Genomic DNA, 19,957 nt, shown 5'->3' on the forward strand with positions numbered 1-19,957 from the left:
CAACAAAACCATAACGAAATTTCATCACCCAAGCTGCTGGATCAAGGCACATTGGTTATTACCGTTAAGCGAATAAATAAAGGTTACGTTTAATTCATGACTGAAATCGTAAAGCAGAAGGGTCATAAAATCTCGAAATTATCGTATATTAGAGAATTTGGTTTATTGCGGGCCTTATTCAGCCAAAGCAATTAACCGTCTTTCTTTAGTGTAACGTTTCAGTGACCGAAGTATCGTCACCCGTACAGTTTTCTTTCACCGCCCAAGTCGAGGAGCGACGGCTACTGCGAAAGCACTGTCAGGTAATAACTGAGAAAATGCGAGCCGAGAGTTTCGTTCCTTTTGTAAAAAGACATTTCTCTACATTTTAAAAAAGGCATTGAGAGGACAAATACAGGAGTAGGACCAATTTATACCCACCGGATGACTTGCAGATATTCTTACATAAGAACTGGAGCTACGTCAAGAATTACGCTTTCTTGCTTGTGAACGTCACAACACAATCAGCAGAAAACACCCAAATTGGACTAAATTACTTGTCCTCTCAAGCACACCAAAAAGGAGGTTTTATTCACTCTATATCTGTAGAGTTTTGATTTATTCCCCTACACAAGGGAGGTGTTTGAGTTTTAGTTTGCTTTATTTCTATCATACCTGTACGTCACGAAATTTTGCGAAGTGCGAGAAGCATATGCGAGGAGTACAACGGAGTAAAATTTTATGCGAAGCATATTACAATAGGTAACCCAAGCCCTTCGTGACGGTCACACGCCGTGCACACCACGTGACACAATGACGTCACGACAGATGAGAGACGGGGCTCCAACTCGTGCCGTCGCTGCGGTTGCACGCCGTGCAGACCATGTGGTATGGTGACGTCACACCACGTGACACAATGACGTCACGACAGATGAGAGACGGGGCTCCAACTCGTGCCGTCGCTGCGGTTGCACGCCGTGTGAATCACGTGGTATGGTGACGTCACACTCCCGCGCATTTCGAACGCGCGTTCACACTCGGTGTAGGTGAAACGCTCGCTCCACCGGGCAGGCGGACGCGGCTTCCGTGGCAATCCAGGCGCTCACCCAACGCGCGTCTCGGGGTTAGTCGGCGTTCCGCTGTAGCCATGCCGTTGTCTTCCCCCACGACGAAGGCTTCTAGTGGTTGTATTAAAATGACCAAGTATTACCAAGCCTAGCCATCAATATGCTTCGCATCTGACTAAGCCTCAGCCATTTTTTTACTACCCACAGGAATGGAACACAGGCATGAATCCATATTAATGCATTCTTATTCAGCCTCACTCTTGCAGCAGTGCCAGCGGCGGAAACGGACAGGAAGCTGCAGGGGGGAGCCGGCAACCCAGCTTGAGAAATTGCGCCGCTCGCATGCGTCGCGGGTTGTTTTTCCCGTAGATAGCGAAAGTGATTGGTTTGGTTTATTGGGATTTAACTTCCCAAAGCGACTCAGGCTATGAGGGACGCCGTAGTGAAGGGCTCCGGAAATTTCGACCACCTGGAGTTCTTTAACGTGAACTGACATCGCACAGCACACGGACCTCCAGAATTTCTGCTCCATCGAAATTCAGCCGCCGCGGCCGGGATCGAACCCGCGTCTTTCGGGTCAGCAGCCCAGCGCCGTAACCACTGAGCCACCGCGGCGGGGCGATAGCGAAAGTGAGGCAGTGGGTGGAGGCGTCCTGGCAGGTGGCGGCAGCATCACACAACAGACATACATATTTTTACAAGACTAGGGCACTAATGCTGACGCGTTAAAACTATGCAACGCTATTGATAAGCTGGTATCTTTTTAAAAATGTCATGATAAATGAGTGCAGTCATGTCAGACGTACGCCCTCCAGCATTTAGGCGCTCTATCAGATAGGCATCACTGTGATTCGGACAAGTTTCTCGTCCGGCATACTTCTGCACGTACTACATTCGCTCGTAAATATTGCCGTCAAAACTAGACATCCTCGGCACTTTGACATGGAAGGCACTTCTCAAAGGGCATGGTGAGCGAACTGTGCGCAATAGCAGACGACAGCGCCGTTGATACCACCAACAGCCTCTGAAGTGCACGAGCACTGCGTATGTTCTTAAACACGATGTTGGTCTATAGCCTGTAATACACAGCATAGAAGCACAAGGATTGGTGTAGACAGCATTAGCGAGGCATTGAATCTGCGACCTCTTCACCTTCCTGGAAGTGAATGTTCGTTCGATGTCCGTTCATCTTGGGAAATAACCTTCCTCGTGGGGTCCAGATTGTAGTGTAAGGCAGAACATCTCGCAACTGCAGCTTCTCCAACATGGCGTCTGCCTCCTAACTCATACTGATCCAAACGTTGTTGCGTTGAATGGTATCACTTTTCCGCAAACAAACTTATGCACGCCTGCCCAAAATTTGTGCATTGTCTGCATGTAGGTCAATCAGTTGACAAATAGGCCATGCTCCAGAAATTCAGCCAGCGAGACACCGTCACCGTCACAAAAGGTGTTCACCGCTTTGCATCCGGCGGCTGTGTCTTGAACTTCTTAAAATGAGGGTACCTCGCGTGTTTTTACTCCATGGACTCTCGTTTATCCGTTGTCTCATAACAATGAGCCCATGACGCATATTCAGCGATAGTACATCGAAACAAATTAGTCTGCTTAGGTTTTCTAACGAGCCCTATTTCGCTGGTACATGCGCAGTCGGGATTGTAGCAAGTTTTCATCTGAAGAGCAACCAACATTTAAACACAACTTCCTTGGCCCAATTTCATAATTCCAAGACGCTATTCGCTATTGCAAGTAATACTCATAGCGATGTCTATTGTTAGTCTCAGCTAGATCCAACGTTCCCATCAAGGCACTTACCCAACTTTTGCCACTGCAAGTTGGAATGGATGTAGTGGCCCGACACCTACTGCGGCGTTTGTCTATAATGGGCTGCCAGCATCTGTAGTCAGCCCCAGCTTCAACTTTTATTTTTTTTATCATCCTACGACCAATGCAGACTTGTTCATAAGCGGCATTCATTCGGCGGTGGGTATCGATTGCTGGTACGCCTAATACAGTAAGGATTTTCATCAACACACGCTGCTTTTACTGTGCGTTCAGGAAGTCCAGCAACCTTTCAGACTAATGCTGCGACGTCCGTGATACCACATGCACAAGAGAGCGTCACCAGATGGAGGAAATTCCGACCTTTGAATTGAAAACGACGTATTTCAATTCTGTTCATTATTATAAATGTTACAGGCTAACAGAAAAAAATTATTGATCAAGCTTAGTAATGACTAGGCTCGTGTTGTATTGTCAATGCGATATACGGCACGATGATGCGCAAAGAATCAAAAACAATGTCGCGTACTTTCCGGGACGACAAAGCAGTTTGATTACAAGAAAGGGGGCTATCGGACGCTACAGACCTCTAAAAGGGTAATATAATACTAGACACTCACAGAAAAATCCTATAGAACTAAAGTCGAAACAATCGTCAGTTCAGTGTTACACCCACTAGCTATCCACTTCCGCATGCTAAAAATACTTGGCGTTGGCAAGGAAAGTGCCTTGATGAGTGTATAAATGCTGATGCACTTCAACTAAAAGCTAAGAAACGATTTCGGCAGGACTCTCTGTTAACCAGCCTTGTTTTCATCATTAACTCATTAGCGGATGCCCGGCTGCAGCACTAATGAGTTTCAATTATATCAGTGATTCATTCAACCCGCCCATGTGTGATTTTTTTTTTACATCTACGTTTTTGTGGCTGGTTTCGAGGGAAGAAGGCACTCATCGGCCCGGTTTATAGTCATTAATGGACCCCCTCTCTCTTCTTACAGTATAGATGCTAATGATTTAGCGACCGGAGTGCGCAGAACAGCCTCGCACATCAATCGTGTGCCGCCCACGTTAGAGGAAGTCCCAAGGACACGTGGACTCCGGCGCTGCACACAGACACTGCTTGTTGCAAAGAATAAATTCTTGGAAGAGCACAATTGCGTTTGGCCCACCCTGGCATGGCATAGACCGTGCGTGGTACGTACCCGCACTTCCTGCTCCCCCCCCCCCTTTTCATCCCTTCATCCCTCCACTTACATACAGACCTGGGATGAAAAATTCAAAGGAGATTGCTGAGCTGCGCCGCCACTTAATTAAATGAGCGAAAGTTGCATTAGTTTTTTTATCGTCAATCACAGCGAAGCAAACAACCAGCAACGCATATATCAAGGAAACTGGAGGGGCACAATGAAACGAAAGGCGCAGTAGGGTGAGACCCTGAAGCGCGTCGCGACTGAGAGAATGAAGGAAGGGTTGAAGGCAGGCCGGAAGCCAGAACGGGTCACCGCAGTGGAGAGCTCCGGATTCCTTTCGACCACCTGGAGTTCTTTATTGAGCACTGGCATCGCAGAGAACACGGGCGCATTTTGCGTTTCACCTCGCCCGCCCTATGCTCAGGCAAACACAGGTTGTCTTCTTAAGAGAAATCCTGCATCGCTACAGGCTTGCAAGATTCAGATTCCTCTCAGCGGATAAAACGCTCTCCAAACGACAGGTCAAATTCTGGCGTAAACTTCGAACTAAAACCTATCCAAAACCATTATTGTTTAGCTTCTGTTCGAAAGGACTCTACTCAGACAAATGCAAAAATTCATAGGAAAGCCGAGCTAAACCATATGATCTGGAAATGCCCGCAGTCCCTACCCATGAGTCACTTCATTACCGACCCTGATTATTGGGAGGCTCCAATGCTCAGCCCCGACCCGGGGACACAGATCAACCTCCTCCCGCTGGCTGAAGGCATCGCCGCTGCCCAAGTGATAGCGGCCGTCGTTTAAGCGGGGGGCGGCTTCGGGTCGCTCCTCTATATCCGCTGGTAATAAAGTTTCACCCCCACCATCACCTCGAGTGAAGCCCAGCGACCTCGTGCTCATGAGCCGAACGGCATAGTTCCAATGCGGAAAGCATGGTAAGTAAAAAGATCTGGAGACATAATTTTGTGATGACACAGAACGCATCGCTACTGCTGTTGTATCAATGTCCTGGGAGGTGGCCGTAGCCATGATAACACAATTATGGCGTGAAGGAGATGAATGAACGTCTTGTGCGTTCATGTAATGAACTTGTACGTTGATGAGGTACAGAACAGCCAAAGCAGCCCACACTGAGGCCTCATGAGCAATGTCCAAGTCAGACGGATGGAACCAACTCCTCAGAAGGCCAGACAAGAGCATCCAACTGGCACTCATTTCGTGGGCCCAGGAAGCCGCCCCCACCTGGGGGCCACACCAAGCCCACCTGCCCTAAATCCCGCCAATCTATGGCAATAAAGTTGTTTCTCTCTCTCTCTCTCAGATAGATAAGCCAAGGACGCAGAGAACACAAAAAAAAAGAAACTATGCAGTTCTGGAGGCCCTAGACGGGCTGCCACAGCTGGCTCACGCTGTCACAAAAAGCGCAAGTAACATATTTATTTATTTATTTATTTATTTATTTATTTATTTATTTATTTATTTATTTATTTATTTATTTTGTAAAGAGGAAGATGAGCAGCGGCGGCCACCGCTCCGCTAGCGCGCGGCGCGACATCGCTGGCTGGATGACCGAAGCTCGGACCGGCATTTTGGCTAGCTTTCGCTAAGTTACTTTCCCCGGAAATCCTGCTACAATTTGGCGGAGGTGCGGGGTACAGCCTTTGGCCAACGTCCTGGAGCTTCGCAGCAGAACGATCGCTCCAGCCATGTCCACCGACGCAAGCCAGTCATCTTCCCTTTCGCCTACGCCCGTCGTTTGCCCTGGCGCTCTCCGACAGCGGGACCCAGCCATTTTTACCGGGTCCGATGATCACGACGTGGAGGATTGGCTTGCCTCCTACGAGCGGGTAAGCGGCCACAACCGGTGGGACGACGCCATGAAATTGAACAACGTGGTGTTTTACCTCTCGGACGTGGCCAGCCTATGGCACAGGAACCATGAAGCAGACTTTACCACCTGGTCTGCCTTCAAAAGAGCCTTTTCTGACATCTTTGGGCGCCCTGCAGTACGCAAGCTGCGCGCTGAACAGCGCCTGCGAGTGAGAGCCCAGCTGCAGGGAGAATCGTTCACGAGTTATATCGAGGATGTCATCAACCTCTGTTCAAGGGTAGACTCGTCTATGACCGAGGCGGACCGGATTAAGCATGTCCTGAAAGGCGTCGAAACGGAAGCATTTCAGATGCTTATCGCCCGGAACCCTACCACCGTTGCCGAAGTATTCAACCTGTGTCAGAGCTACGATGAGCTCCGCAAGCAGCGCATTCCGGTGCTACCACCCTCCGTGCAGCCTGACTCGCTTTCCAGCCTCGCTGTGACAACCTCTCACAGCCCGCTACTTGAGCAGATAAAAGACTTTGTACGTGAGGAGGTGGCTCGACAGCTGTCACTTCTTCACGAATTTCTCCTCCAAAGAAATTCTAGAGGCCCGTGTACTGTGCGATGTCAGTGCACGTTAAAGAACCCCAGGTGGTCGAAATTTCCGGAGCCCTTCACTACGGCGTCTCTCATAGCCTTAGTCGCTTTGGGACGTTAAACCCCATAAACCAAACTAAACCAAACTTCTTCACGGCGTGCAGGGGCCTCCCTCCAACCTGGATCCGACTCTACAAACGGTGATTCGCGAGCAAGTGACCGAAGCGCTACCACCTGTTCGTCCGCCGATTCCCGCTGCAGCGCCGCTCACATACGCTGACGCCGTTCGAAAACCAAGAGCCGAGCCGTTTGTCTCGTATTATCCTCCGACGCCGCCGCCTGCCTTTCCAACCCGACCACCTCCTGCTCGTGTCAACCCTTGGCGCACCCGTGACAACCGTCCTATTTGCTATGCATGTGGTGTCCCTGGCCACGTTGCGCGCCTGTGCCGACGCCGTGTGCCACCACCCGTGGATGACCCCAGGACCTACGTCTACGCGGCACCACAGCCCCCGCCACGTCCGTCGGCTGCCGAACAGCTTGATGCCTCCGATCGCCGCCCGTATTCTCGCCGCCGTTCGCCATCCCCGCGGCGCCGTTCTGTTTCGCCACTGCGTAGCAGGATTTCCAGGGAAAGTAACTTAGCGACAGCTAGCCAAAATGCCGGTCCGAGCTTCGGTCATCCAGCCAGCGATCTCGCGCCGCGCGCTAGCGGAGCGGCGGCCGCCGCTGCTCATCTTCCTCTTTACAATTTATTTATTTATTTATTTATTTCCTACTGCGGAGTCGCTTGCGGAGCACAGATACAAATAAAGAAACAAGATATGCACGAGCGTCATGCAAGAGCCAACAGAGGATGCGAAAAAAGAAGTAAAAAAGACAAGGGTTTCACATACAAAAGGCTCTCAAATTATCACAAACGTTTCTACATTCGGGCTATTCGTTAAACACTCCGGCAATTCATTCTACTTTCTAATCGATTTGACAAAAAAAATGTGTGTTTAACTGCATTAGAGTATGCACGAAATTCTTGCATTTTCCCACGGTTATAACACGTACTTGCTCGTGTATTAAGGCGAAAGCCTTTAATGCCTCATCGTTGTAAGCAGCAGTTGTCGACAGAAAATGTCACGCTTTTCAATTGGTCGAAACGGCCGTGACGTCACAGTGCGCGAATTTCAAACGGGGCCAATTGTACTTTGCCTAGTAACCATGCAACCAATTGAAGGGATCGTATAGTGATGCTCCAAGTGGGACTGAGCTTAGTTAATTGCTTAATTACCCAATTAGCCTAATTAACTTTTTCAGTCAGGCCATACAAATAAATAAAACGGAATAGGAAATTCGTCGAGCTCGGGAATCGAACCCCGGTCTTCGGCGTGCGAGACGAGCATGCTATCCACTCCGCCATGCCAGCTCGAAGGTTTCGAATGAACAAAGGCGCGTCTAGTGAATACGATGTCTTCGCTCACTCCCATACTCCTCCCTTCCCTTCCGGAGAGGTTGTGTCCACCGAGATATGAGAGACAGATACATTTCCTCTCCTCAAAAACCAATTTACTGACGAGCGAGGCGTAGAACCGAATGGGCAATGGCGTTCTATGGACGTCGCGTTCCACTCTTAGAGGCGAAGCTTAACATCTTAACCACACATCAGTGACCACACTTTAGGTCAAAAAAGTGCCCCTGAATTTTGACGGGTGTTCACCGAGATATGTGAGACAGTTACTGCGTAATTTCCTTTCCTCAAATACAATTTTCATTTCCTTCATTACGGGCCCTCTTTGTCTTCTTTCACTACCACTTCCTCCCTTCCTCTACGGTGCGGTTCAGGTGTCCACCGAGATGACGGAGAATTACTGCGCCATTTCCTTTGAGTTCAAAGGGCAAGGCATCGCTCCGAACGGGTGGTGGCGTTCCGTGGACTCCCTGGCAGCGCTACAACACGCTGTCGCGTTCCACTCCTAAAGGCGAAGCTTAAGCGTCATTAATTAGCAGTTAATTAGTGTCCAGACATTAATCATTAATTAACCATTAATTAGTGATTTGTCATCACTTAGTAATTAGTACTCAATTATATGTGACGCCACCAGTGCCACAGAAGCAGCGAAAGTGGTTCGGACAACGCTTTCGCCTCTACGCACTTTAGACAGTCAAAGTGCCCCCTGAATTTTTGCGATAAATAGACACCCATAAATAGCTATATTTGTATGTGCGTGGGCTTGTGCATGCATGCATGCGTGCGTGCGTGCGTGCGTGCGTGCGTGCATGCGTGCGTGCGTGCGTGCGTGCGTGCGTGCGCGCGCGCGCGCGTGTTCATGTACATGTGCGTGCGTATTTGGGCTTTGCGAAAACAGGGCATGGTGTCTTTGGAATTGGGATCAGGATTGGGAAATTGGGGACCGAGAAAGGTCGCTCATTCTTGGGGCCTTGGCAACGAAACGGAAATGAAGTTAAGCCAGACATCTGCAGAAATGGCAAGAATAAAGAAACTGGGACTGCGGGCTTTCCAAGACATGACTTCCGCGCAGCAACCCCAAACGCCGAGAACTCTACAGAGACAATTTCCTCCGGCATGCTGTTGCCCCCATGCATTACTTTCCTGAAGGAAATGTAATAAAAGAGGTTGGTCCAGAAGTCCCTAGAACATAAAGGTACCATCTCTAGTATAACCTCCGTAGTAAATACAGACACTTGTTTACTGACTTGCTGTCCCTCTTTTGTCGTCATTTCTTCTCTGCATGAGTATGTGCGTGGGAAGAAGATGTTCCTTACAAATTTCTCCCATCGTTACACAAAACCAACATGGACCTTTCGAGGTTGTACGAATAGCTTTCAGTAAGTATTCAAGTTGTACGATAGAAAGTGGGCGGTATGTTTCAGAACATTTTAAGTTCCTTTATATTTTGTAAATATATCTCTCGAAGTATATACCTCTCGAAGCAGCATCAGCGAAGCACAGGTTCAGCTGTAACGCATTACCAAAATGTTAATCCAGAGGCTGAGACTGCATTGAGCATGTGTGAGAATGTATCTGATAGAGAACACTCGGATGAGTTATTCCAAAGTAACAGTAATGATATTATTTTATCTGCACCATTATGTATGTTGCCGGGCGGCCCGCAGAAAAGCCTAGCACAACAAGAGACTAACAGACCTGCAGGTTCCTGCACTGGCTTTCATAGCACCCAAAACAAAAGCTCATGAATATACATAAATAAATAGCACTCGCATAATATTCCGGCGCGCAAGCGCAGGTGTTAAAGCAAATATTCATACATTGAAATTCCAAGTTACATTTCTACGAAGTTCATAATGTAATCAAACCAGGAAATCATTAAATGAACATATATCATTCGTTTGTGTAACAGTATAGTTGGACCCTAAGTTTAGGGGAATCCCTCATGGTGCAGCAATTTCTAAGAAAGCAGCGATTACTCATTACCATAGAGCCAAGCCATAGGGCTACCAAAGAAGTCCAGAAACTTCGTAATTGAAGGAACATTCGCCCTGGTTTGAGCCCGGACCAGCGCCTCACAGTGAGAGTCGCTCTGCGAACTGAGCAAAGTGGGACGACTAGCATATAGTGGGGCTACAGCGAATTGAAGAACTAGCCTATAGCTTCGCGCACAACAAGACAGTAAAGAAAATGAACAATTTCATCAAGAAGTTGCTTCAAAAGGCACGCAAATAGCACTGCAAGGCAAATATAAATATCTGGGACGTTGGCGATTTTCTTTTCTAACCTTTTTTTTCCCTAAGGATTAAAGGAGCTGCGAAGTTCCCTGCAAATATGTTCACAGGCCCATTGTTTCTAGTATTCCGCGCATTTAACAGCCCTAGTAGCCTACTTTTTAACATTTATAACCGGTATGATGTCTTGCATATCTCCATTTTACATATTTTTTAATTTTTAGCATGTTAAGCGTTGCAGAGAAAAAGTTGTGAAATTCTCGAGCTTCTCTTCAAAGCCGTTTTTTTTTTACCTCTTGTTCACACTGCTGCCGCGGTGACTTAGTGTTTACGGTACTCGGCTGCTGGCCCGAAAGACGCGGATTCGATCCCGGCCATGGCGGTCTAAATTCGACGCAGACGAAATGCTAGAGGCCCCCGTGTACTGTGAGATGTCAATGAATGTTAAAAAACCCCATGTCGTCAAAATTATCCGCAGCCCCCCACTACGGCGTCCCTGATTGCCTTAGTCTCTCTTGGACGTCAACCCCATACCAACAACCAATCTTGTTTATTTTGCTTTGCATAGACTATGATCATAATTCTCTCTACCAGGTATTACATTATGGGGAAAAGTAGGATTGAGAGGGATAATATATGGCACCACTCTGAAAAAAATTGTTTTTACAGGGCAAGAACTATATGGAAACTGCGTCGTGTAAAATCCCCGGAGAAGCAACCTAGATAGGGCCCCCTAGGTGACGTGAACTTGTGACATCATCACAACCTGCCATCAGATTGTGAGCTAACTGCGCATAGTAGCGGGTGGCAGTTAAATCATAAACTGGTCGCGAGAGGTTGCTCGGGATGAGCACCCTGGGTCACACAAGCCCCGCCAGAGGCAGCAGCTGCTATCGCAGGGCACTGGCGCATCGCTTAACCGATAGACTGCTGTGCCCGGAGCGGTATGAGGACTCCCACTGGATCTATTAATGTAAAACCGAGAATGATCAACTCCGTATACATGGGCATTAACACATTAACGCTATCGCATCATACGCTTAAAGCGTAGCATAAGCGTCCCTTCCAATTGTTCGCTCTGAATGTCAAGCAGCAGCTCCCCGATAGTCTTCCTGGTATTTTTACTCGGTGATGAACCATTTAATTCATTTAGACACGGTTTCAACCTTCTTTAGACCAATTCAGAAATCCTTCAGTCATTTTAGTGACTATTTTAAGCAGCAGTAGACAGTTTTGCTTTTTTCAAAATATGAATTTGGAGGCGAACAAGATGTGAAATAGCTAACCATAGCTAATTCGTACCGCTTTGTGTTTGACACATTATGGCCTAAGTTGACGCTGCACCATTAACCTCCAACTACAGCTAACACTACTACCGTTGAACATCAACGCCTCTACACACAGCGTAACCCATGAGACCGAACAACCGGACGACACAGCGCACTGCTATGTCACCGCCAGTCACGGATACCGAGTCCCCGTACTGTCGGATACAAGTTAAGGATGGGACGGTACGCGTGATTTAACGAGCCGGAGCTGCAGGTGGGCTATGCGAAACGCCGAAGTGTAAGGCTCTGGATTAGTTTAGACCACCTAGGGCATTTTAATGCTCGATCACATCACAGAACGAAAAGACTTCATTGTATTTCGCCTCCGTCGAAATGCAGCCGCCGCGATCGGGATACAAATTAAAGTGATGGCATTCGCGCTTCATAAGGGCCAGCTTATGCTGTAGAAGTCAAAAAAAGAGCGTCACGTTGATACAAGGAAGTTTTACTGGCAGTGCTTCCTGTTAATCCGCAAGCCAGCCAATGAAACTTGAAAACAAAAGAGGAACAAAAGCATTCCTAACGAAAATAATGTTTTTTTGCGTGTTTTTAAATGAGCAACTGAAAACAACCCATGAGCTGCATTTACAAGCTGTGCATCTATTCTCTAGATTAAAGCATAACAAAGGCTATGGCGAACTATATAGCGCCGATGAGACATAGCAGAGCACATTGATGATGACAATGCCGTAAACTTCGTGCTCTTCCTGAGTTATACGTGCATGCAGTCACTGCACTGCAGCGGCACTCACCGAGTGGGAAGGCGATGCCGAAGTCGTTCACTTGCGTGACGAAGATGGCGTAGAGGCCCGCGGTGGCCAGCCGTCCACCTCCGCCTGCGGGTCCAGGGAGGCGTCGCGCAGAGGACAGGGCGCAGGTGGCGGCTGCGACCAGCGCGAACAGGGCGGCCTTGCCCAGCAACAGGGCGGCCACTAGGCGCCACTCGATGGCGCCCAGTCTGAGCTGGCTCAGGTTGAGGAAGAGCAGCGCTGACAGGCACACGTGGGACGCCAGGAGGTCCAGGGCGCGCACCTCGCGACCCTTCACCAGGCGACACTTGCCGAAGGTGAACCTGTCGTGGCGGAGCAAGATTATCACTTTTCAGGGTGTTGTTTTACTCTCTTGGCGCAGTTGAAGCAGTGAAGATAAAGGTTTGTTTTCTGTTTCTATGGGGTTTAACGTCCCAAAGCGACTGAGGCTATGAGAGACGCCGTAGTGGAGGGTTCCGGAAATTTCGACCACCTGGGGTTCTTTAACGTGCACTGTCATCGTACAGCGGTATGCTATGTGTTCAGTGATATCTAAACCTTCATTCAGCTATAGATGGATCCGAGCTTGACCTTTATAGGATTCTGAGTAGCAATACAAAAATTCATAACAGATTATAGGCTTGGGCGTGGCTGTCCAGAAACGTTAACTGCATTTCATTCGACGTGTTAGCCTTCTAACTGCGATTGACGCGGAAATCCTGAAACAGCCGGTCGCACTCTTTGTGTTTTCCTTCGCCCCTTTACGAAAGTATACAAACAACGGACTATAGATTCTGCTTTGCTCAGGTGTCTGACTGTGGTCTTCAAGATGGCTGCTTAGTCGGAGACTGTAAATTCCGAACGGAACACACATTTTCATTTTCAATAAGGGAGTAATTACTCATGGGCATACACTCAAGAGCAGGCATGCGGCAACTATACGTCTAGCTCATTTGGTAGAGCGACTGCTCTGATTAAGCGATGATCCCGAGTTCGAACCCCGGATCAGGACGAATTTTATATTAACTCCTATGTTTCTGCGGAAAATGTATAGCTTTCCTTTGTAGCCATATGGCTAGTTGGTCTGCATTGATCCAGGAGGTGTCATGAAATTAATTGATAATCTTAAAACATCATCTAGCCCCGGCATTGACCTGACAACAATTTTTTTAAAAGCCCGGCCGAATCTTATCAAGACTTTTCAGCAGTACACCGACCCGTGCACTCTTACTGCTGACTGGAAAGTAGGGAAGGTGGTTCCTGTCCACAAATCTGGCAGCAAAACTTCACCTCTCAATTACTGCCAATTTCATTAACCAGTATCTCCTGCACATCACTAGAACACATCCTGCACTCTAATATCGCAACCTTTCTGGAAACCAACTCGTTCTTCAACAAGGCCCAGTATGGATTCTGATAATTTCTTCTATGTGAAAAACAACTATAGCATCATTCGCGTGCAATCTTCATGTTGTCATCGATCAAGGTTCACTAGTTTACTGCATATTTCTTGATTTCAGGAAAGCTTTTGAAAAAATTTGTAATCGGCTCCTTCTCTTCAAACTAGCTAAATTAAATCTTGAACCTAACCTTCTACTTTGGCTTGAACAAATGCTCTCAAACCGTTCTCATTTTGTATCCGCCGACAATCGCAACTCCTCATTATATTCCGTTATGGCCGAGTCACACTGGGGAAACAGTCCGCCAACCCGTCCGACAAAACAGTGTTTTCGTCGGGTTGGCGATCCTGTCACACCGCGTCAACACGAACAGAGGGTAAACATGTCGCTGTCTCCCGCCAGCCTGTGTTGGCCACATGTGCGCCGCTTGTTCACAAACTCTCTGTCACACCGGAAAAACCACCTCAATCGCGTTCCCCGGCGCTTCTCTGCCTTTGCTCGCGCGCTCTCCTCCGTGCGTGTGCACAACCGCGGAAACTGGAGACACTTTGCGCTGTCGTAGCTACTGGCGGTTTTGCAGAATATCGGACGAACTATGATCGTGCGCGGCGGCTGAGGTGCAGCCTTGCTCGATTCTGACTCGGACGACCAGCCGCCACCGCAGAGAAACCGCGCTGGATGATCGACTGGCTGAGAAGGGCGCCTGAGAAAGGCGTTTTCGAAAACTTCATGCGAAAGAATTAAACACGGACTACATGCGTCTACTTTCTGTGCCCTGTGTCTACTTCTACACATTTTGTGTTTTGCGCTGCTGTTCCACAATGCATTATCAACCCGGCCGGTCACTACAAATCACGCCACAATTTCGGCAGATTCATCGAGTTTGTTCCACGCTCTGAGAGTACTAAAAAAAAGATATAATTGTACGCATCATTCTTGCAATCAAATGGGAACCCAGTAAAGTTATTCTGATTGCTATCTCAAAGAAAAAAATGCAGCACTGCTTTCTTCTTCATCTCAAGTTCAAAAATAGCAGGACAGGTAACTGGTAACTCGCGCTCACCTGTGAAATACAGTCCCAACTAGCAATCTCTTGAAACACAGATTCCTTCAGATCACACCGTTGATATTTTGGGTCTGTTATATCCCATGGAAAACGCCTCTCTTCAATCATCGCGGTCAGGTCACTTTCCTGGCGGCACGAGTACGACGGCAGCATGTTCACGCGAGCAACTGGCACGCTCGTATGCCGGCTCCTGCTCGGGTGGTTCTAGCGCACAAACCCGTCAAGAAACTTCTGGAACCCGCAGCCGAGGCAGTCCCTGGAACAGGACATTCCTTTTGGCTCCCTACAGAACCGCGTTCGTCGTCAGAAGTGTACGCTTGCTCACAAGAATGCGACGGGGAGAGAACGTGCTTCTCCACGGCGGCCGCACCTGCCAGCCGACGGTGGCCAGGGCAGCCTTCCCGTCTGTATGCACCCGCCTGCAAGACGCCGTACCGCAGCAGACAGCATTGCCACGAAAGGAAGCGCTCTTTTTTGCACTTTGCAAACGAAGTTTCCAAGCACGAAAGGCACAAAAGCGGTGAATCACCGCAAAGGGCTTGGTTTGTTCGTGCGGTGTCGCCAGGAAATTCGCCCGGCCGGCGAACAGCGCCAACCGTGTCCACGAACGCTGTTTGTTTGTTGTTCCGGTTCCCGGAAGCTGTCATACCGAGGGAACACCCCAGAAACCTGTCTCGTTTCCCTGCCGTTCGTGCAGTGTGACAAGAAGTTGTGGGACAAGTTGGTTGGGCGACTTGTTGACGGCTCGCTTGCGAACATGTTTGGTTCATGTCGCTGTTGTGTTCCCGCAGTGTGACTCGGGCTTTAGCCGTGGTGAGCATCAGGCTTCTGTGTTAGGTTTTTCGTTGCTCCTGATACATATTAACGATTGAGCTGTCTGTGTACCTTCTAATATTTATTTATACGCTGACTATTGTGTTGTCTTGCATGAAATTAACAGTTGTATGATACTGATGCCTTGCAACATGACATAGATGCTATAACTAATAGGTGTCATTTATAGAAAATGGATCTTAATATCTCTAAATGTAAAGTATTACGTGTCCCAAGAATTTCTTCTAAACCTAGCATTTAATACCTAAATAGCAGTGCTCTCGAATGTGCCGCTTCCTACGCTTATCTCGGCGTCGAAATCTGTCTTGGTCTTGCTTGGTCCCCTCACATTAACACTAATCTCATGCTTGGTCATATTCGTAGTAATTTTTCTTCTGCCCCCAGCTCACTGAAAGTCCTCTTGCGCAAGACATTTATCCGCAGCAAAGTAGAATACGCTGCATCAAATTGGGACCCCGCTTGTGCTAACCTAATTTACGCCCTCGAGTTGTTCAGAATAACTCCGTTCGATTCATTCTGCAAAACTGTCACCGTACTGTTAGAATATCATCAATGAAACTCATGTCAAAAACTACCTTCATTGACTTCTCGTCTGAAATTTTCTTGCATTTTATTATTCTATAAAACCTTTTATATTTGCCCCAAGACTCGTAGCGCCCTCATCCCTTCGCCTTCTATCCGCCCCAGTGCTGATGACCCAAAAGATGCGGGTTAGATCTGTGCTCCGGTGGTCTGATTTTGATGGAGGCGAAATGCTAAAGGCCCGTGTACTGTGCGATGTCAGTGCACGTTAAGGAACCCCAGGTGGTCAAAATTATCCAGAGCCCTCCATTAAGACGCCCCACATGATCTGAGTCGCTTTGAGACTTTAAACCCCATAAAACTAAACCAAACCTTCGATTTCATACATCCCATCATGACTAGACCGCGCACACAAGGTTTTAATCGCACTATTCAGGACAAATACATGTCGTTTCCCGAACATGCAGAAAATGGAACCACCTTCCCGGACCGACTGCCAGCATTGAATACATTCAGCATTTTTTCAAACGCATTAGCCAACACTATATATGGATCATTGACCTTTCTGCTTCGAATCTTTCTTTTTTTGTGTTGTATTTGTTGCAATCATCCACACCCTCTGTAATGCCTCAATCCTTGAAGGTAAAATAAATAAATATTCGACAAGCAGTTACTACCTTCAAGGTTAGTTAGTTACTCAGTTAATCACGTAATTAGTCATTTAGTTCTTCAGTTATTTACTTAGTTATTTAGTTAGTTAAGTAGTTACTCATTTAGCTATTCAGTTAGTAATTTAGTTAGTTAAGTAATTAGTCATATAGCTATTCAGTTTGTTTGTTTGTTTGCTTGTTTGTTTGTTTGTTTGTTTGTTTGTTTTTTGTTTGTTTGTTCGTTTGTTTGTGACCAGGGATCTCTTTGGTTGTAAGCATGCTGCTACAATTCCCCATATAGGCCTCTTTCACCGGTTAGGCTTAGCACGAACCACAGCGCGCACGTCACGTTCGTGGTCTGCGTGTCTCGGAGGCGAAGAACGATTGCGCCCGACAGCTGCACTTCACTTCGACACGCCAACGCAGCGATCACTTGTGTTTAGCAAGTCGTAAGAGCAACCACGCACATATTCTTACTACGCGCGCAGGTGAGGTGGGCGTTGGGCCTGCGGCAGGCGATGAATATTGAATGACGTGGCCTTCTTCTTGAAGCCCACTCACTGCATGCATATCTCATAAGCCCCAACGCTGAATACACACCTACACAAGCGCATTCATGGACCCACAAGCGCACAAACACGCAGGACAAGGTGCACCATTTTCGCTCCCTCAACTGCAGAACATATTGTTGTCTGCTATGCTCCGCTGTCAGATTTTTTCACCCTAGTAACACCCACACACCAAGCAGATGCGGGGAAGCACGAAGGTGCCCTTCAAGTATGTCCGCTTTATAGCGAAGCGCACTGGAAAAGACATCGCATACTTGCGGAATATTCGAAAAGCATAATCGTGAGAACTTCAGAAATTCGACAGATGTCCTTTTCTTTCTCTCTTTTTTATTTTCGCCCGTTGAAACTGCCGGACACGCTGAGCAAACTCCGGCCGACAGGGTTAATAATGGCTTGTGCTCACCCCACGTCGTGATACGATTATACTTTCTTTATTTACTATCCAGTTTCCAGTTCAGAAACTCCCTTCCAGAGCAAAAGAAAGGGTGAAAGAATGACAGCCGTAAACCGACAGAAAGTGAAGTACGCTGAGTTTTCATACGGGATGAAGCCGCATTTGAATGCCCGGCCCACTTGTGCGAGCTAGGCACATCGTCTCGAGCACCCGTATTTGCGTAAGCCGGGCCGCGTGCTTACTCGTTCCGCCTTATCTTATTCCCGTCGTCTTTCGAACGGTGCCCGAGCAAACCGCGAGAATACGCATCTAGGCGCTTTCTTCCGATTATTTTTGCCCTCAAAGTCCTCTTCTGCGTGTTAAGTTTCGTAAAATGTCGTAAAGCATCAAAAAGTTACGCAGGTGTGAAAGAAAGCCAAACGAAATCTCTGTCGTGAATTTCTAACACAATTTGTTCAATTCTTAAACCTGTGGTTTCGAAACATTACCTTTTTTCTGACTTGTAAAAGACTGTCAATGGATGCCTATCGAAATCAAGTTCACTGTAAACGAAAGTTCTTCAGCGACGACTCGCCGTTTCCGGCAGATGTCCGAACACTGACAAGTGCCACTAAAGTTGGCGCCGATCAAACTGGACTCCAGGCGGCTGCCAACAAAGGCGCCCACATAGAGGGGCTCGGACAAATGCTCCACGTGTAAATTAAAAATTTCATAAAGGATCCTAAGAACAAGTTATACTGGGGTCCCTGCGCATGCATTCAGCGGCTGGAGTACGTAGCAGCTGCCCTGTGTGTCTCTAACAGCTTCCGCTGTCTCGTTTCAACAAAGTTGCTGTAAAGCAAAGGTAAACACTACATCTTGAATTCACATGTTAACGCAGCCCGAACCCCAAAGCTGATAAAATAGACGCACAGAAATTAAAAGATATAGATGGAAGGCAGTACTCTAACATACAAGTACACGCATAAGAGTGTGCGCTGCACCATTCCAGCCACTTGTTAAGGCTTGTGTTGTTATACTCCTAACACGCGAGTATACGGGTGTTTCACCTAAGACTTTCTGTAATTTTTTAAAATAAACTATTTGAATTAGATGCGCGCTTTTTCTGGCATAGCATTGTCAGTGGTGTAGTACATCAAAATGCAGCTAAGACGTGCGAACTAGCACGCTTGTTAACCAATATTTAATAGTTAACTTTTAAACTATTACCGTTTGGCTCCTTAATTATTAAGAGGCATGTAGCCCACCGTAAGTAATGTCCATATTCATTTTTAGAATTTCGAGAACGCGATTATCGTCGGCGCTGTGGCCCAACAAATTTTGTCTATCTCGACGAGTTAGGTTCACTGGAGAGGTTGCTTTGCCTGCAAGCTTCTCAAACCGCATGTATTTTGGGGCGATGTAGGCAAAATTTGTTGTGCCACAGCGTCGAGGATAATCGCGTTCTCGAAATTCTAAAAACGGATATGGACATTACTTACGGTGGGCTACATGCCTCTCAATAATTAAGGAGCCCAACGGTAATAGTTTAAAAGTTAACTATTAAATATTGGTTTAAAAACCTGTTAGCACGTCTTAGCTGTATTATGATGTACTACATCGCTGACAATGCTATGCCAGAAAAAGCGCACATCTAATACAAATAGCTTATTTTTAAAAATTGCAGAAAGTCTTAGGTGAAACACCCTATAGTACTTCACGAGGCGAAGGAAGTTATAAAAAAAAGAAAAGGCGCGTTCAATCTCACGCCTGAATGGACACCTGACCAGCGACCTGAGGGGGGAGATGAAGCGATGAGCAAGGGAAGGAGAAAAAGAAGTGTGGAGATATCCACGCACTGTCTAAGACGTGTGCAAAATAGGTTCAACCACAGTCATTCGGCACTGAAGGACACTGATGCACCCGACGTCTCCTCCATCCCGCTCGTGCTCTGGACCGTGGTGTCTCAATTCCTGCATGCTTCAAACCACATAACCCGCTTGCCGTGATTTTTTCGTCAGTTGTTGTTACTAATAGACGGCCCGCCTTGCGTAGGACTGCAATGGTCTATTTCTCTGAAGCCTTAGAATTCTTTGTGCTGAAAGCCTGGACTTATAGAAAAAGGACGATGCCACTTAGTGGACTCGACCATTATTTTGCGCTAATGGCGTGCTCAGGACGGTCAGTCATCCGCTTTTATAAAAGAGGCGCTATTCTTCACAAAATTACACAAATTAACAAAAAACACCGTTTTTTTCAAAGCCATAGAATGAGCTGCCATTAGAGTTATTTAAAACGATCGCATTAGTACGAGCTGAGGTGAAAGTGAAACGCTCGTG

General features: G+C 47.4%; 1 protein-coding gene across 1 annotated transcript in view; it reads right to left on the minus strand.

Annotated features, from left to right (window-relative positions):
• The window catches only part of LOC149343255 (lysosomal cholesterol signaling protein-like), a 125,440-nt gene that overhangs the window by 69,454 nt on the left and 36,029 nt on the right, over positions 1 to 19,957 (minus strand). Inside the window, exon 2 of the mRNA XM_089546919.1 lies at positions 12,208 to 12,527. Coding sequence (XP_089403045.1) covers positions 12,208 to 12,527 — 320 coding nt within the window. The remainder of the gene's footprint in view (positions 1 to 12,207; positions 12,528 to 19,957) is intronic.

The sequence above is a fragment of the Amblyomma mixtum genome, chromosome 5, assembly GCF_055824585.1.
Source record: "Amblyomma mixtum isolate Tamu chromosome 5, ASM5582458v1, whole genome shotgun sequence".
NCBI classification, from domain to species: Eukaryota; Metazoa; Arthropoda; class Arachnida; order Ixodida; family Ixodidae; genus Amblyomma; species Amblyomma mixtum.